Below are 16,770 nucleotides of genomic sequence, written 5' to 3' on the forward strand. Positions count from 1 at the left end.
TTTGGAATGAGATGTTCGACGAGCAGGTGTCCATATACTTTTGGTCATGTAGTATATTTAGGCTTGCCATAACAAAGGGGTTGAATACATTTCAGCTTTTCATTTTTAATTAATTTCTAAACATTTCCCCAAAAAATCCACTTTGACAATATGGGTGTTGTGTGTAGGCCAGTGACACAAAGTCTAAATTGAATCCATTGTAAATTCAGTGGCCATTTTGGATACAGTATTTCTCCTTGGTGTGACCTGAGGTCTTAGAGCCAAAGGGAATGACTCCATTTCCAAAGGGCAGCTTATAATTTCACCAGTGAAACACACACACACACACACACGTGTGAGTGTTTCACTGATGATATCCAGGGTGAAATTCAGCACCATCTAAATAACACCTTCCAGACAGTTCCTCCTCTCAGAAAAGCTTCAGAGAGTGACTGTACTGTGTTCACATGGCTGTAGATGCTGGGATTATGGTAAGGACACAGCTACAAGGTTGACTCCTGCAGAAGTCCCAAAACATGTCAGAACCTGTCTCAGTAAAAAATAATGTAAATCAGGGGAATCACTGGGAGGAATGTGAATGTCCATAACTTAAAACACACATTTACACAGTTGGGCTTCAGGCTTTGCAACAATATTTTATTACCTTTTACCCAGAGTAAAAATGTACATAAAAAAACTATTAAAAGATGAAAACGGCCACCATGAACTTTACAATGAACTCAGAAAATAAAATTGTAAAGGAATTATTCACAAGAATAATAAATATGAGTAAATGAGCAGAATAGAAGCTATTATCTGTCTGCATTTAACCAATATTTCAGCTCTATTGGAAAAGCAGAACTCTATTAATCTAGAAGCATTGTGACTTCTTAGAGAACATTTACAAAGTACCAGTGATGAATGAAACCAAGAGGAAAATACAAATCAGTGCAGAGTGAGCCACTCTTTACAACCAGTGTCCCTGCACAGAGAAAATGCCACCCTATTACCTATAGTGTACTACTATGGGCCCTGGTCCAAAGTAGTGCACTACATAGGGAATAGGGTTATGGGCCCTGGTCTAAGGTAGTGTACTATATAGGGAATAGGGTTATGGGCCCTGGTCTAAGGTAGTGTACTATATAGGGAATAGGGTGGCATTTGAGACATATGTCACCTCTGAGAGGGAGAGAAGAGGTGATGAGGCCTTGATTCTCCCCAGGGTGGGTCACTCCATAGCCCGTACCGTCTCCTCTGGGTTTTGGGTTGCCGTGGTGTTGGTGTAGGTGGGCACGCTGTATTTGGTGAGCACCGACTTGAACTGGTCTAGCGTGGCGTCGGTCCGCACCCCTGTTGGGTCAAAGTGGGTGCGGCTCACTCTGAAGCCCGCCTCCGTCAAGTACTGCAGGAATCTATTCAACCTGGAGAGAGGGAGATGGATTGATGAGAGGAGATAGAACATGCATTTACATTGAGATATTTTGTGTAATAAGACTGTAATAACATAATATATCCACTAAACCGGATTTAAACCCCCCCCCCCCCCCCCTGGAAACTGATGCGTTTTGACCTCAGGAAATCTTTGTCAAAGTTGTGACATAGTGTTAAGGTTCACTCACTTGGGCATGTTCATGCCTCTGATGCTGTGGCGGTGAATACCGTAGTAGAACGCTGGGTGCTCCAGAGACCCGTCTGATTTCAGCTTCTTCACCACGTTACCTGGCTCATCTCCTGTCTTTCTCTTCCCTGTGTTAAAGTAACATTACATCAACATGGCATCCAGTCTGAAAAGAGCTAATGTTGTAGACAGGTGAAGGAGTTAATGTTGTAGACAGGAGAAGGAGCTAATGTTGTAGACAGGTGAAGGCCCCTCTCTTTATTACAGAATGTGTGTCTTGTTACCTGAGTGGTCAGCGGTGCCTGACTCCTCCACCTTCTGTACCTTGATGACTACACCACATTCCACTGGAGAGTAAACATGCAACATGTCAATAGAATCACTTCACCAACCGCCCCCTCCACATAGACACACCCACGACCCTGGAGATTACCTTGGTTGATGAGTGCAGTGGGCCCGTGAACAGAGGACTTGAGAGTTGTGCACTCTGACTCACAGATCAGAGTCTTGACCAGAGGCTGAATATCCTCCATACTGTGCTGCACCGCTGCAAACAACATCCTCCTCAGGAACCCGGAGTTAAACAGAGGACCAGACCTGGGAGGGAAACACATACGTAGGTTACAGTTAAACCCTTAAAGATGGAGGCTTGCCAGAACTACTTCACTGGTTCAAATATTGTATATCACCCAATATATGCAAAAAGTTATACCATAGCGGTCCCAGCTCCACCGCTGTCTTGCCAGGCATGCTTCCATGACAGTTGCAGGGCAGTTGTCTGTACAGGTTTTCTGTAGGGGGAAAAGTGAAAATCGTAACTACAGAGTGATTTCAAATTCCCCTCCACATGTACCGTCCTCTCTCCCTATCAGAAACCCCTGAACCATTTCCAGACTTACCCTCTACTCTACTTAACCTTCTTACCCTCCACCATGCTCCCCTGTTTGAGGAACACCCTCTCCTCACACCACTGGCAGTGGATGAGCTGTCTGATCCTCTTGGCTGACTCGTCGGCCTGGGTGGGACCCCTGAGGACTCTGACGACCACCAGGACAAAGTGTTCCACAGCCACCGCCAGCAACACTTCTATGCCCTTATTACAGCGTGCCGCCGCCCTGAAAGCAATACACGCATGAGACAGATGCATGAAATACTACACACTGAAACACACACACACACTGAAGCATACATCCCACACACACACACGTTACACTTTCACTGCCAACAGCATCTCAAAGCCACCCCAAAGAAAAACACACAAGTTAAACAAAGACATACACAATGAAAATGTTACACACAGTCACACACAGCAATTCAGTGGTAAATACAGTGGCCAGCACCATGCATGCAGCCAGCTCCTTGTAGTATTTCACCTACCTGGCTTCAGTGACCAGCACCATGCATGCAGCCAGCTCCTTGTAGTATTTCACCTACCTGGCTTCAGTGACCAGCACCATGCATGCAGCCAGCTCCTTGTAGTATTTCACCTACCTGGCTACAGTGACCAGCACCATGCATGCAGCCAGCTCCTTGTAGTATTTCACCTACCTGGCTACAGTGACCAGCACCATGCATGCAGCCAGCTCCTTGTAGTATTTCACCTACCTGGCTACAGTGGCCAGCACCATGCATGCAGCCAGCTCCTTGTAGTATTTCACCTACCTGGCTACAGTGACCAGCACCATGCATGCAGCCAGCTCCTTGTAGTATTTCACCTACCTGGCTACAGTGGCCAGCACCATGCGTGCAGCCAGCTCCTTGTAGTACTCTGTGCGGACTATATTCGAGCCATAGTGGCGCATCGTGACGTTCAGGGACTTAGAGTAGAGGGAGCCCGTGTCCGTGGACGTCACAGAGATGATGCCCAGGTTCCGGATGTTCCGGAAAGCAGAGTCCAGATAATTGACAGCCGTGCCGAACGGGTCCAGGTGTCTGAGGGGGTCACCATGGAAACAGAGGTTGGTTTGTGCTCGGCTTGATGGATAATGTGAAGCGTCTATAGAACCACTGCTGGCCATCATATACTGTAAATAGGGTTATTGAATGATAAGGCTCTGAAGCCTTCGAGACTGAGTGATTGTTTGACAAAATGTCAAGTCAAAAGATAGAGGAGAAAAAGGAGAAAGAAAGGAGGTGATGTTTCTCGCTACAGAGCTGCACCTCCATCAATAAGACGTTCCTTCCCTATCTCCTCCCACCCACCCCATCAATAAGACGTTCCCTCCCCATCTCCTGCCACCCCCCCATCAATAAGACGTTCCCTCCCCATCTCCTGCCACACCCCCATCAATAAGACGTTCCCTCCCCATCTCCTCCCACACCCCCATCAATAAGACGTTCCCTCCCCATCTCCTCCCACACCCCCATCAATAAGACGTTCCCTCCCCATCTCCTCCCACCCCCCATCAATAAGACGTTCCCTCCCATCTCCTCCCACCCCCCCATCAATAAGACGTTCCCTCCCCATCTCCTCCCACCCCCCCATCAGTAAGACGTTCCCTCCCCATCTCCTCCCACCCCCCCATCAATAAGACGTTCCCTCCCCATCTCCTCCCACCCCCTCATCAATAAAACGTTCCCTCCCCATCTCCTCCCAACCCATCAGGGTTGGCAGAGTATGCTAAAGCAGTGAGTAAAACAAACTTAGGGAGGAGGCTTCTGATGTTGACATGCATGAAACCAAGTCTTTTTCGATCACAAAAGTCAAATGAGGGTGCCTGGGGACATGCAGGGCCTGGGTTTACCTCCACATCACCCGCGGAACAGAGGAGTAGTAGTATGAGGGTGCGGCTAAAGGCTATCAAAACTGGTCGCCTAGAGCGTTGGGGACAAAGAATAAAAGGAGCAGATTTCTGGGCGTGGTAGAATATATTCAGGGCATAATGCGTAGACAGGGGTATGGTGGGGTGTGGGTACAGCGGAGGTAAGCCCAGGCACTGGGTGATGATAAGAGGTTGTATCTCTGGACATTCTGGTTGTAATGGGTAAGGTAGTACCGCATGTGTGAGAGGTGGGACAAAGGAGGTATCAGAGGTATGAAGAGTGGAACTAGGGGCTCCATTGTAAACTAAAACAATGATAACTAACCTGAACAACAGTATACAAGGCATATTGACATTTGAGAGAGACATACAGTGAGGCATTAAGTAATCGCAGGTGTTGATTGGGAGAGCTAGCTAAAACAGCAGGTGAGACAACAACAGCTAATCAGCTAACACAACAACAGCAGATAAAATGGCGATGACTAGGCAGAGAGGGTTGGATTAACTACACACAGAGCCTACGTTCCCTCCCCATCTCCTCCCACTCCCCCATCAATAGCACGTTCCCTCCCCATCTCCTCCCACCCCCCCATCAATAAGACGTTCCCTCCCCATCTCCTCCCACCCCCCATCAATAAAACGTTCCCTCCCTATCTCCTCCCACCCCCCATCAATAAGACGTTCCCTCCCTAACTAACTCCTCCCACCCCTCCATCAATAAGACGTTCCCTCCCCATCTCCTCCCACCTCCATCAATAAGACGTTCCCTCCCTAACTCCTCCCACCCCCCATCAATAAGACGTTCCCTCCCTAACTAACTCCTCCCACCCCCATCAATAAGACGTTCCCTCCCTAACTCCTCCCACCCCCCATCAATAAGACGTTCCCTCCCTAACTAACTCCTCCCACCCCTCCATCAATAAGACGTTCCCTCCCTAACTAACTCCTCCCACCCCTCCATCAATAAGACGTTCCCTCCCTAACTAACTCCTCCCACCCCTCCATCAATAAGACGTTCCCTCCCTAACTAACTCCTCCCACCCCCCATCAATAAGACGTTCCCTCCCTAACTCCTCCCACCCCCCATCAATAGCACGTTCCCTCCCTAACTCCTCCCACCCCCTATCAATAAGACGTTCCCTCCCCATCAATAAGACGTTCCCTCCCTAACTCCTCCCCCCCATCATTAAGACTTTCCCTCCCTAACTCCTCCCACCCCTCCATCAATAAGACGTTCCCTCCCCATCTCCTCCCACCCCCCCATCAATAAGACGTTCCCCCCCCATCAATAAGACGTTCCCTCCCCATCTCCTCCCACCCCCCCATCAATAAGACGTTTCCTCCCCATCTCCTCCCACCCCCCCATCAATAAGACGTTCCCTCCCCATCTCCTCTCACCCCCCCATCAATAAGACGTTCCCTCCCCATCTCCTCCCACCCCCCCATCAATAAGACATTCCCTCCCCATCTCCTCCCACCCCCCCATCAATAAGACGTTCCCTCCCCATCTCCTCTCACCCCCCCATCAATAAGACGTTCCCTCCCCATCTCCTCCCACCCCGCCATCAATAAGCCGTTCCCTCCCCATCTCCTCCCACCCCCCATCAATAAAACGTTCCCTCCCTATCTCCTCCCACCCCCCATCAATAAGACGTTCCCTCCCTAACTAACTCCTCCCACCCCTCCATCAATAAGACGTTCCCTCCCCATCTCCTCCCCCCTCCATCAATAAGACGTTCCCTCCCTAACTCCTCCCACCCCCCATCAATAAGACGTTCCCTCCCTAACTAACTCCTCCCACCCCCATCAATAAGACGTTCCCTCCCTAACTCCTCCCACCCCCCATCAATAAGACGTTCCCTCCCTAACTAACTCCTCCCACCCCTCCATCAATAAGACGTTCCCTCCCTATCTAACTCCTCCCACCCCTCCATCAATAAGACGTTCCCTCCCTAACTAACTCCTCCCACCCCTCCATCAATAAGACGTTCCCTCCCTAACTAACTCCTCCCACCCCCCATCAATAAGACGTTCCCTCCCTAACTCCTCCCACCCCCCATCAATAAGACGTTCCCTCCCTAACTCCTCCCACCCCCTATCAATAAGACGTTCCCTCCCCATCAATAAGACGTTCCCTCCCTAACTCCTCCCCCCCATCATTAAGACTTTCCCTCCCTAACTCCTCCCACCCCTCCATCAATAAGACGTTCCCTCCCCATCTCCTCCCACCCCCCCATCAATAAGACGTTCCCTCCCCATCTCCTCTCACCCCCCCATCAATAAGACGTTCCCTCCCCATCTCCTCCCACCCCCCCATCAATAAGACGTTTCCTCCCCATCTCCTCCCACCCCCCCATCAATAAGACGTTCCCTCCCCATCTCCTCTCACCCCCCCATCAATAAGACGTTCCCTCCCCATCTCCTCCCACCCCCCCATCAATAAGACATTCCCTCCCCATCTCCTCCCACCCCCCCATCAATAAGACGTTCCCTCCCCATCTCCTCTCACCCCCCCATCAATAAGACGTTCCCTCCCCATCTCCTCCCACCCCGCCATCAATAAGCCGTTCCCTCCCCATCTCCTCCCACCCCCCCCCCCCCCCCCCCCCCCCCCCCCCCCCCCCATCAATAAGACGGTCCCTCCCTAGCTCCCCCCACTCACATGTAGTCAAAAGACCTCAGGTGCATGATAACGTTGGCATCCATCTTGGCGACCTCCACGGTAGCGATGGGCACCCCGTCCACATCCCCCGCCCCCCCGTCAGGGACCCGGGATGACCCCCGCGACCCCTCCACCCGGATGTGGTTGAGGTTGCAGTTCTCGCGGATCATCTTGACACACACTTCATTGATGTCGGTTATGGTCACCTTGACGGCGTTCCGCAGGTGCTTGGCCCACTGGAGTCCCATAATGCCTGTGGCTCCAAACGCATCCAGACTCTCCAACGGGTTCCTCTCCTCAGCCAGGACCGCCAGGGAACAGAATACTAGCTGCCTGTAACACACACACACACACACACACACACACACACACACACACACACACACCAACACTTTCAGTCAGTCACTGTTCTTTTACGAAACCAAATGAAATGTAACATTGTTGAAGAGGATATTGTTTGACCTGTTGGTCTTCATCTTGCGGTTGAAGTAGGTGTCAGTCTTCTGTGGGGTCGTATGGTTGGGCATGAGCTGAACATTGGTCCCCAGCTCTTTCATTATCTCATAGGCCTGTCCAGACGGAGCTGTAAACCAATGAGAAAAAAAGGCGAGAGAATATATTTTCAATCTGCATTTCCTACTGTACTTTACTACTGAAGGGTTGTGTTTTGGTCAAGGTTGAGTATTTACATTTAACTAGCCAAGTCAGTAAAGAACAAATTCGTATTTACAATGACGGCATAGGAACAATGGGTGAACTGCCTTGTTCAGGGGCAGAGTGACAGATTTTTACCTTGTCAGCTCGGGGATTTGATCTACCAACCTCTCGGTTACAGGCCCAACACTCTAACCACTAGGCTACCTGCTGCCCCTAGTATAAATCAATCAATCAAATGTATTTATCATCAAAGTGCTATACAGAAACTTTGGTTTGGTGTTTTGCTGAAGGTTGGTGAGAGTTCACCTGACTCCTCAAAGGGCACATCAGAGCTGCCTGAGTAGCTGGCCTCAGTCTCTCCCTTGTTGACGTGGCGTTTCAGGTGACTGATCATGTCCGTCTTGCGGGCGATGGTGACTGAACACACTACACAGTGGTAATGTGCCACCAGCCTGCCTGGAGCCTGGGGGAGAACACATACACACACGTTCATGATAGTACCATGCTTCATACAGTAACACACACACACACACACTTACCATAGTACCATGCTTCGTACAGTAACTTTCATGCAATTAGAGTTGATTTGGAAAGAAAAAATAAAGACATTGTGGAGACAAGTGGCCCTCAGTCATTTCTGGCGTTGGTTATCAGGTGTGATGGACAGAGTCTCACCTGGTCTCCATTGGGGCTGGGGCTGGGCCTCAGCTGTCTGCAGGGCAGGTGACAGATGCACATCTTCTGACCTGTGGGTGAGGGGGGGGGTCAGAGGTTATTGTAGGTCATCATCAGGGAACATCGTACTACACTCAATGACTTTCCTAAAGCATTTCTGCTCACATCCGGCAGATAGTCTAGCAGTTAAGAGTGTTGGGCCAGTAACCAAAAGGTCGCTGGTTCGAATCTCAGAGCCAACTAGGTGAAAAAGATGTGCCCTTCAGCAAGGCACCTTAACCCTAATTGCTCTGGATAAGAGAGTCTCCTAAATAGTATAAATATAAAATACATCGTACTTGGTTCACTTAAATTATGTGGAATAGACATTAAATTGACATATGTGCCCAGTGGGATAGCTCTGACTACCATTCATATGGAACTTGGTAAGTACTGATCCTCTCACTATCCAAGAACCTGTTAACACCTACATAGCGCTGAGTTGACCAAGCCATGTGCTAACGGCAGAGACTCAGCAGGTGGGAAGACAACAACATCAGTTCCTGTGTGTGTGTGTGTGTGTGTGTGTACATGCATACTGTAGTAGACAGTATAGCAATATAATCTTTGTATGGTGATGATGGTACCTTCAAACTCCACATAGACCTTCCAGTGGAGGTTCTGGAGGTGGCGTCGTAGCTTGTGGCTGTAGCAGGCCTTAAACTTCTCCTCAGGGCATAGTGGACACGCCTTCCTCCCAGCTGTGGAAAACAGAGATAGAGCAATGAGATTGGAACTAGTAAATATAAAAGCATAGGAGGGAAGACTATTTATATACTTTTTAAGAAAGATTATCTTGCCTCCGTTTAGGTCGGTAAGCACCTCCAGGCCCTCTAGTTTGGTCTGGATAGAGATGTGTCTATCTGTAACATTAGTATTGAAAGGATCGTTAAACAAAATCCTATTCTCGTGGTCATACTCATCATCTAGAATCAAAGGCAACCGAATGCATTCAAATAATGTATGGGTACTGGACTCATTTCTGGGTCTATATACAGTGAATGGTGCTTTTATTACCGCTGATTGTGGTTGATGGTTTGGCATCATTGTCCCCTGCCAGTGCCTCAGTCTTCCCCACAGTACTACTGGCTGAAGATGCATCATCCTCAGCAGGCTCTCTCTCTTCTGGGACCAGTGTGTCTGAGACTCCACCACCTAATGGACAAGTTTAGACTGGACTAGATCAGAAAATCATACCCCAAATGATTCATAGACAGTAATTTCAAATATTTATAGTGGGAAATAATGAATTATGTGTTTTTCCCAAGATTTGTTGAGTCACAGAACTTAGTGATGCTCATAGCCTCCTAGACAACATCAATGTTAAAAGGTTACTTGTTTTCTAAATGAGATACATGCACTGGACTAAAATATTTCCTATGATTTTCCTTCGTATTTTTTAATTGTCTTTGGGAAGGGGGGGGGGGGGCAATATAGATTGTCAGAATTAAATGTGCGGTGCGATGATGTACGTAGGTTGGGTTCGAAATTGTGAACCGCTGCAACCCCTACGGTCCTATTGCGGAGCTCCGTGACCAGACCATTGCTACGTAAAATATAAAACGAGGACAAATGTTGATCGAAGTATTTAATCAATACAATGTGAAGACAGTTCGATAAATGTACGTTATTTGTAATAGCTACGTTTTTCACGGCAGCTTATTTCCTGTTATCAAGATTATTTACTACTAGGTCCCATGGTGGAGCTCCGTGGTGAGGCCCTCATTTACTTCAGCAGTTAAAAAGTCGAAATCAATGCATATTTTCCTCATAATAAGGATGCTGCATGTATATTGTATTGTGTATAAATTAATATTGTCTTTAGTTTTCACTAAAATATAGACAGTCGTAGTTTTCGAACCTTTTATATCGACGTCCTCCTGGTGTAGTTGTTCGGCGTCTGCTTCCTTGAGCTCCGCCATTTTACTAAAGTAGAGAGAAATACGCAGGCTATGCTTTTTACTCCCCCTACGCAAATTGCGTAAACCTTCATTTTAATCACTTTTTATTATTTGAAGACAACATTTTTGCAAGAAATAATGAGATAATAATTATAGAATAGGATAACAAAAATGAAAACATCTAAGATATCTGGGTTAAATATATACATTAACTTTCTACGCAATCACTCGATTGTCCTTAAAGGGGCAATCAGCAGTTGCTACATACAATTTTGGATATACATTAATGATATGTACCTATAGATTTAAAAAATATATAACTTATATATGCCTAATTAGCATAGTTTAACGGTCTTACCCCATCACAACTCAAAATATTGACATTGTTTAACTCCAATGTTGGTAAACAAAGTAAATGTTAACAAACACTGTATAGCCTCAAAACATGGTTAAACAATAATACTAATATAATGGATGGTCAGTTCTTGCAACCACAGCTTGGCCTATGAATATGAGAGCGATTGCATTTCTACAGCCCCATCCCTCAACTTTTAACCGAAACAGAGTGGTAGGTTCGATTTGCTATTGTTTCAACTGATTATCCCTTTAAACAAAACATGATACATATATTATGAAGAATCTACTATCTTTTATATTAACCTTTGTCCACTATATAAAAATTCACATTTCTGAACCGTCAAATATGTAAGTCTAGAAACTACACATCCCATGATCCTCCAGAACCTCTGTTTCCGTTCAATCTGACGTGTACGGATGTTTTCTGACAGTGGTCTACTCAGTAGCCCAAGGTAAGCGTGATTGTAGGGCTTTAGCAAACCGTCTTATTATCTCATTTAAATGCATTTGTCAATGGAAGTTTCTCACATTTTGATAAAACCAGTGTTGTGCACACATTCAGTAAGTTCATTATGAGTGTCGTGGGTATATCACACGTGATGATGTTGATTTGGAACAATTGCTAGCTCGCTAACCTAGATAGGCTCTCCTAACGTTAGTAACTGTGGAACTCTGCTGTAACTGCCAGTTCATTCTAAGATAGCTGACTTAGTTATATACATTGAAGTGAATATTCAATAACCTTGATTTTACTGGGTATGTATTAATTTAGCTACATTCACTTAACTCTATTTGAGCACTTAGCCTCATGTTTCTTCTCCATGCTTCCCTACAAATTACATTCAGACTGTATTGTATCACTGCGAGTTTCAGGGGAACATTGCGTAAGTAGCGAGCCAATGAGAGAACTTGAAGTATCTCTGTGAGGTCAAAACATTGACTCCAGTCTCCATTGGAAGTTGGATTCAGAGATGACATGTCTTGTATTTTTCTTTGAATGAAGGATTCTGTTATAAGAAGAGAACATCTCAGCTGCTATTTTGTTCATTTGCTGTATAGGTTTCTCTTATTTAACAGAGATTTTCTACCAAGATGTCAAAGAAGTCCAAGAAGAAGAAGAAGCAGAAGAAGGAGAAGGAGACAAATAAGTTATATTTTTCCTCCAGTGAGGTGAGGAGTTTGCTGACATTTATTGTGACCTCAGAGACTTCTCTTACATCTCTTGCTAGGAGTGTTAACCAAGGCTAAAAGTGTTTTTTGTTTATTCGTTTTGTCTTTAATCAAGCATTCGTCACAGAAGGAAAAGGGCACCAAGAAACGCAGTCGTGCAGAGGGGACGCACCATGGCAGCTGTTCTGCAGAGGAGAAACGGGGGAGAGAGAAAAGAGTTAGCCACTCCACCCCAGGGAACAGTGCAGCAGGGAGCAGTCATGAGAAAGACCGGGAGTTCAAAAAAGCTCTCTACAGACTGGAGAAAACAACTTCGCAGGGTGCAGCCGAGGGAAAAAACGCCTGTCCTCTTGGAACCCCTCCTCAGGACAGCTCTGTGAGGAAGAGTTGCCCCAGCCAGCATGGGTCGGCTACCACCGGGGTCAAGACCGCAGACAGGGTGTCTTCCAAACCAGTCAGCAGTCTGAGCGCGAGTAAGACCAGGTCCCAAAATGTGGAGAAGATCCTTACGTTCCAGGGAAGCTCCAGTAAGCCATCTGACAAGAGCCCCTCCAAAACAGCCTCGAGCAGACTGACGACCAGTCCCAGGTCCCTCATGGCCCAGCTGAAGGAGCAGAGGAAGACGCTGGTGAAAAGGAGATCCAGGCCTGAGGAGAAGCATGGCATTGGGAAGGACCACACCTCCCAAGGTAGGAGCTACCAGGACCCTCAACTGTCCCTTTCACTGGCTGAAGAGATGAGGGAGAAGAGGAGGAAGCTAGTGAAGAGGAGATCTGAAGAAGAAAAGGAGGATGTTTTAAAGGCTAAACGAGACAAGAGTGGAGCAAAATCCTATAGTCTTCCCTCTAATAACACCACCACCACAAAGCAGTCCTCCACCTCTACTAAAAACGCTACCTTTGAGAAAATCTCAAACACAGCAAGACATAGGCCTACCACCCAAAAGCAGAGGAATGTCTCTGATCTGTCCAAAACATCATCAACATCTAAGTCCACGTGTGCCGAGGTACAGATGCCGCTACCCAAACCTCAGCCGCCTCTCAATTTTAAGATCCCAAAGAAGTCCAAACTTGTGCCACTGCCAGTTAATAGAGCCATCTGGGGGGGTGACCAGGAGGATGATAACGACAATAAGCCCATCAGTGCTAGAGTGAAGGTGGTGTCTCCTGCTTCTAGGCTTTCTCACCAGACAGGAAGTGCGTCCAAGCTTTGGACACCAAGGAGTGTGTCCAAATCTCTGAACTCCAAAGACGGTGTGTCTGCTGCTGTGAACAGAAACAAGCAGCACAAATGTGAAACGGTTCCAGAATCTTCCAAAGGTTCTAAAGAATTACGGCCCAAGTCAGCTCAGGGGATGACATCACCACCCTGTAACAGAACAACTTCCCCTGAAGATTATATAGAAGTCTATGATAATGACCAAGAGGTAGGTTTCTCAACATCATGACCAATTATTGATATAGGTGTGTCCGTAAGCTTGCATTCAGTGTGTGTGTGTCTGTGTTAGATGCAGCTGGTGGAGGAGCTCCATCTGGCCCGCAGTGAGAAGAGGCTGGAGCTGAATGTGGTGGAGATCTATGGAGAACTCACCAGCATGGACATCGACCCATCAGAGGAGGGCATCACATTCACACTCAGTGAGAGAACCACCACTAACAACCCCTCCACACATACAAGCCAAACAATTACACAGAGGCACTATGCCGTGACCCAAGTGTTTTAATAGAAGGTGTTTAAGACATTAGGTTTGTCCCGTCAGTGCCTTCCTCCTCAGTATGCACATAAGGCCATTGGAGACGGACTCAGTATTAAAACCCTGTTCTCTGCACACCTGTGTAGGTAAAGAGGAGGATCTTCAGCAGGATCTGATCATTGTCCTGGACACCAACATCCTTCTCAGTCACCTAGACTTTGTCAAGAAGATGAGGTCACACGGCCTTGGAGGTGTGTGGAAGGGACACTGTTTAAAAAATGACTAGATTAAATAAATATCGCTACCCCAATCACTCATAGAACACACTTCTCCTTTTGATCAACTCTCTCCTTCATCTCCCTGCGCCTCCTCAACCTTCCCCTATTCCCCCTCCGTCTCCCCTCTCCTCCTCCCTTCTTCCTCAACCTTCCCCTATTCCCCCTCCGTCTCCCCTCTCCTCCTCCCTTCTTCCTCAACCTTCCCCTATTCCCCCTCCATCTCCCCTCTCCTCCTCCCTTCTTCCTCAACCTTCCCCTATTCCCCCTCCATCTCCCCTCTCCTCCTCCCTTCTTTCTCAACCTTCTCCTCCTCCCTTCTTCCTCAACCTTCCCCTATTCCCCCTCCATCTCCCCTCTCCTCCTTTTCTTCTCTTCCCTACCACCTCTCCTGCCATCCTCCCAAACCTCTCCTCTTCCTCCTCCTTCCCCACTTCTCTTTGTTCTCCACCACTTTTCCTAATCTCTCCTACTTCATCTGTCCTCCCCCACCTCTCCCTCCTCTCCCTCAGCTCTAGGTCTCCCCACAGTGCTCGTACCCTGGGTGGTACTACAGGAGCTAGACTCTCTGAAGAACAGGAAGAGGCTGTCCAGCTCTGTAGCCCACCTGGCCACACCTGCCGTTCATTACATCTACACCTGCCTGAAGAGCCAGGAGCCTCGACTCTGGGGCCAGTCCATGCAGCAGGCCTCTCAGAGCAGCCGTGAGTCCTATGTATTCCCTCCATTGGCACGGACTGAACAATAGTTCCTCTGGACTGCCACCTGCTGGCAATAGCAGCACAGTGCTATTTCAACTCGGTGCATGCAGCATCAGAAAACTACTTGTTTCAATGACGAGCAGAGTCGCGCTAGTAGAATCTCTCCCTTTCTGCAGAACCTCTGCCAAAACTCTGTTTTACCTGTCGGCAGTAACTAGCAGGTTCACCTCTCTGTCTTCAGTGCTGAGCTGATGGTCATGACGCATGTCTCCTGTTCTCTCTCTCTCAATTTAATTGACTTTATTGACATGGCAAGTTATTTCTTACATTGTCAAATTATACATATCGAAAAATATATATTTATCTCTCTCGCTCTCTCTGACAGAGGGACTCAATGCTGAGAATAATGACGACAGAGTGCTGCAGTGCTGCCTGCAATACCAGAGTCTTTACCCAGAGGGTGCTCTCATCCTTTGCACGTGAGTCCACTCCCACCCCCCTGCTGCAGTGTGTCTGCCTGTCTTTCCTCTGCAGATACACGCAGGAAAGGTTTGACAGTGTGTGTGCGTGCCTGTCTGGAGATAGTTCTGTATGTGATATGGTGCTGTTTGAAAGCGATACTGCTTGTCATCAGTATTCACTTCTTCATTTCACAAAGACTTCCTTTACAAGAGGCCTCACACTGTCTGGTCACACACACACACTCTCACACTTACTCACTCTGTCTCACTGTGTGTGATGTGCATTTATAGCAATATCTTTCTGTCTGGTTGATTTTGATTGTGTATGTGTCCACAGTAATGATAAGAACCTGTGTAGTAAGGCCTTGCTGAGTGGGGTGAAGGCCTTCGGTAAGGCTGACCTGTTGGAGGAGGTAGACAGGCTCAAAACGCCTGGTGTCCACAACCTGACCCCTGTCAGCACACAGACACAAACCCTCACCTGCACCCCGAGCCAGACCCGTGACCACCAGAAACCCAGCCTCTTCCCAGGCCGGCAGCAGAATGAACAGAGCAGGAGTGATGGAGGGAAAGAGAGAGAAATGGAAGAGAAGAGAAAGAAGGCTGCAGAAGAGGCCCGGGAGCTGAGCAGCTGTGTGTCAGTACTGGAGGACTGTCTGAAAGAGGCGCTGTCTCAGGTGCTGGAGATTGAGATGAAGGCAGCCTATGAAGAACTGTGGACAGAGGTAAACTCCACAATCTTCTGGTCAATTCCAAATCAGCCAATCGGCTGTATCCAGATTCTCCACCTTTTGTACAATCCCTGCCATCGATTTTTACTATGATGGAAACTCCCTCCAGCCGTTGCCTACCCCAGTCCCATGCTTTTCAATCCATGATAGGGAGGGTGCAAGTGTGCACTTCAGGAAAAGTGTGGAGAATCGGGATGCAGCCTTGGCCTCTGAAAGGAATCAGCAGATTGGTAGATGTGGAATTGTGCTCAGTGTTTCCCCTCTGACTTTGTTCAGCTGTAATAGTAAGGGTAGTGAGGGGGTGGGTGTCATATTTTTTGCTGTGGTCCCAACAATTTAGCAATAAAAGTGACTCTAAAATGGCAAAAGACATTCAACAATATATTCCTATTGGGCAAAACATATTCCAAAACAAGTGCAAGTTTTTATAGTCACAAGATGTAGTCATTGTGTGTAAGGATATATATGGAAATACTGTCAAATAAAAGATGACATTCTCTGTCACCTAACATGAACATTCTATCTCAAAATGCTTGGGAATAGAGCCCCCCCCCAAAAAAAAATTTCCTCAGCGTCCAGAGACATGGATGAGAGTGTATATACAGAGTGGAAGCTTGAACTACGTAAAGTGGTCAGATGTTGGTTATCATTTTGTAACCTACATTTTTGTTTGGAAATGATAGATTGTATATCTGAAACCGCCCTGGACACTTGAAGACCTTCTGCAGTGTTTCAAGAAACACTGGATCTCTGTTTTTGGCAACATCGTCCCTCGAAATCTGCAGCAATCCCTGGAAAACCTTCACAACTACTTCTTCTCAGGTGAGAAACCATGACATCACTGTCAGATTCCAGCACTCTCAAAATGCAATCAATATCCCTCTTTGGGAACTACAAATGTAAATGAGATGTTATCTAGTGCAACACATCTTTTCTCAGTTTCTGAGACTTATGTTTTTGTTATACATTGTCCAAATAAACTATAAATAATGGGGAAAAAACACTATAAAATGTTGTGTGTACTTTGAACACTTTGATGGAAACTAGTACATTTGCATGCTAAAAATAAATAGTGATATCCCTTAAAAT

General features: G+C 47.1%; 2 protein-coding genes across 6 annotated transcripts in view; one reads left to right on the forward strand and one right to left on the reverse strand.

Moving 5' to 3' along the window:
- Positions 1-615: 615 nt before the first annotated feature.
- LOC139409502 (tRNA methyltransferase 1-like) lies at positions 616-10,319 on the reverse strand. Of its 2 annotated transcripts, XR_011634407.1 has the most exons (16): positions 10,254-10,319; positions 9,410-9,547; positions 9,193-9,255; positions 8,980-9,093; positions 8,354-8,424; positions 7,985-8,141; positions 7,484-7,604; positions 7,022-7,354; positions 3,317-3,529; positions 2,522-2,712; positions 2,310-2,388; positions 2,031-2,194; positions 1,882-1,944; positions 1,599-1,725; positions 1,157-1,400; positions 616-982 (listed from the first exon to the last, which is right to left on the reverse strand). XR_011634407.1 is itself a non-coding variant. In XM_071154751.1 (15 exons), the coding sequence occupies exons 1-15, from the start codon at positions 10,312-10,314 to the stop codon at positions 1,208-1,210; spliced, it is 2,088 nt and encodes a 695-aa protein (XP_071010852.1). In that variant the 5' UTR covers positions 10,315-10,319; the 3' UTR covers positions 616-1,207. The 2 variants fall into 2 exon arrangements, 1 of the variants encoding a protein (XP_071010852.1); XM_071154751.1 differs by having other exon boundaries at positions 616-1,400.
- Positions 10,320-11,051: 732 nt separating this feature from the next.
- The window catches only part of LOC139409503 (SWT1 RNA endoribonuclease homolog), a 38,942-nt gene continuing 33,223 nt past the window's right edge, over positions 11,052-16,770 (forward strand). The window contains exons 1-9 of one of the 4 annotated variants that reach the window (XM_071154756.1): positions 11,052-11,102; positions 11,710-11,820; positions 11,936-13,246; positions 13,334-13,457; positions 13,660-13,764; positions 14,301-14,492; positions 14,875-14,968; positions 15,288-15,675; positions 16,365-16,503. In XM_071154756.1, coding sequence (XP_071010857.1) covers positions 11,743-11,820; positions 11,936-13,246; positions 13,334-13,457; positions 13,660-13,764; positions 14,301-14,492; positions 14,875-14,968; positions 15,288-15,675; positions 16,365-16,503 — 2,431 coding nt within the window. In that variant the 5' untranslated portion in view covers positions 11,052-11,102; positions 11,710-11,742. Of the gene's footprint in view, positions 11,103-11,709; positions 11,821-11,935; positions 13,247-13,327; positions 13,458-13,659; positions 13,765-14,300; positions 14,493-14,874; positions 14,969-15,287; positions 15,676-16,364; positions 16,504-16,770 lie in introns of all 4 variants that reach the window. The other 3 variants (XM_071154753.1, XM_071154755.1, XM_071154754.1) reach the window with 3 other exon arrangements.

This window comes from Oncorhynchus clarkii, chromosome 5 (assembly GCF_045791955.1).
Source record: "Oncorhynchus clarkii lewisi isolate Uvic-CL-2024 chromosome 5, UVic_Ocla_1.0, whole genome shotgun sequence".
NCBI classification, from domain to species: Eukaryota; Metazoa; Chordata; class Actinopteri; order Salmoniformes; family Salmonidae; genus Oncorhynchus; species Oncorhynchus clarkii.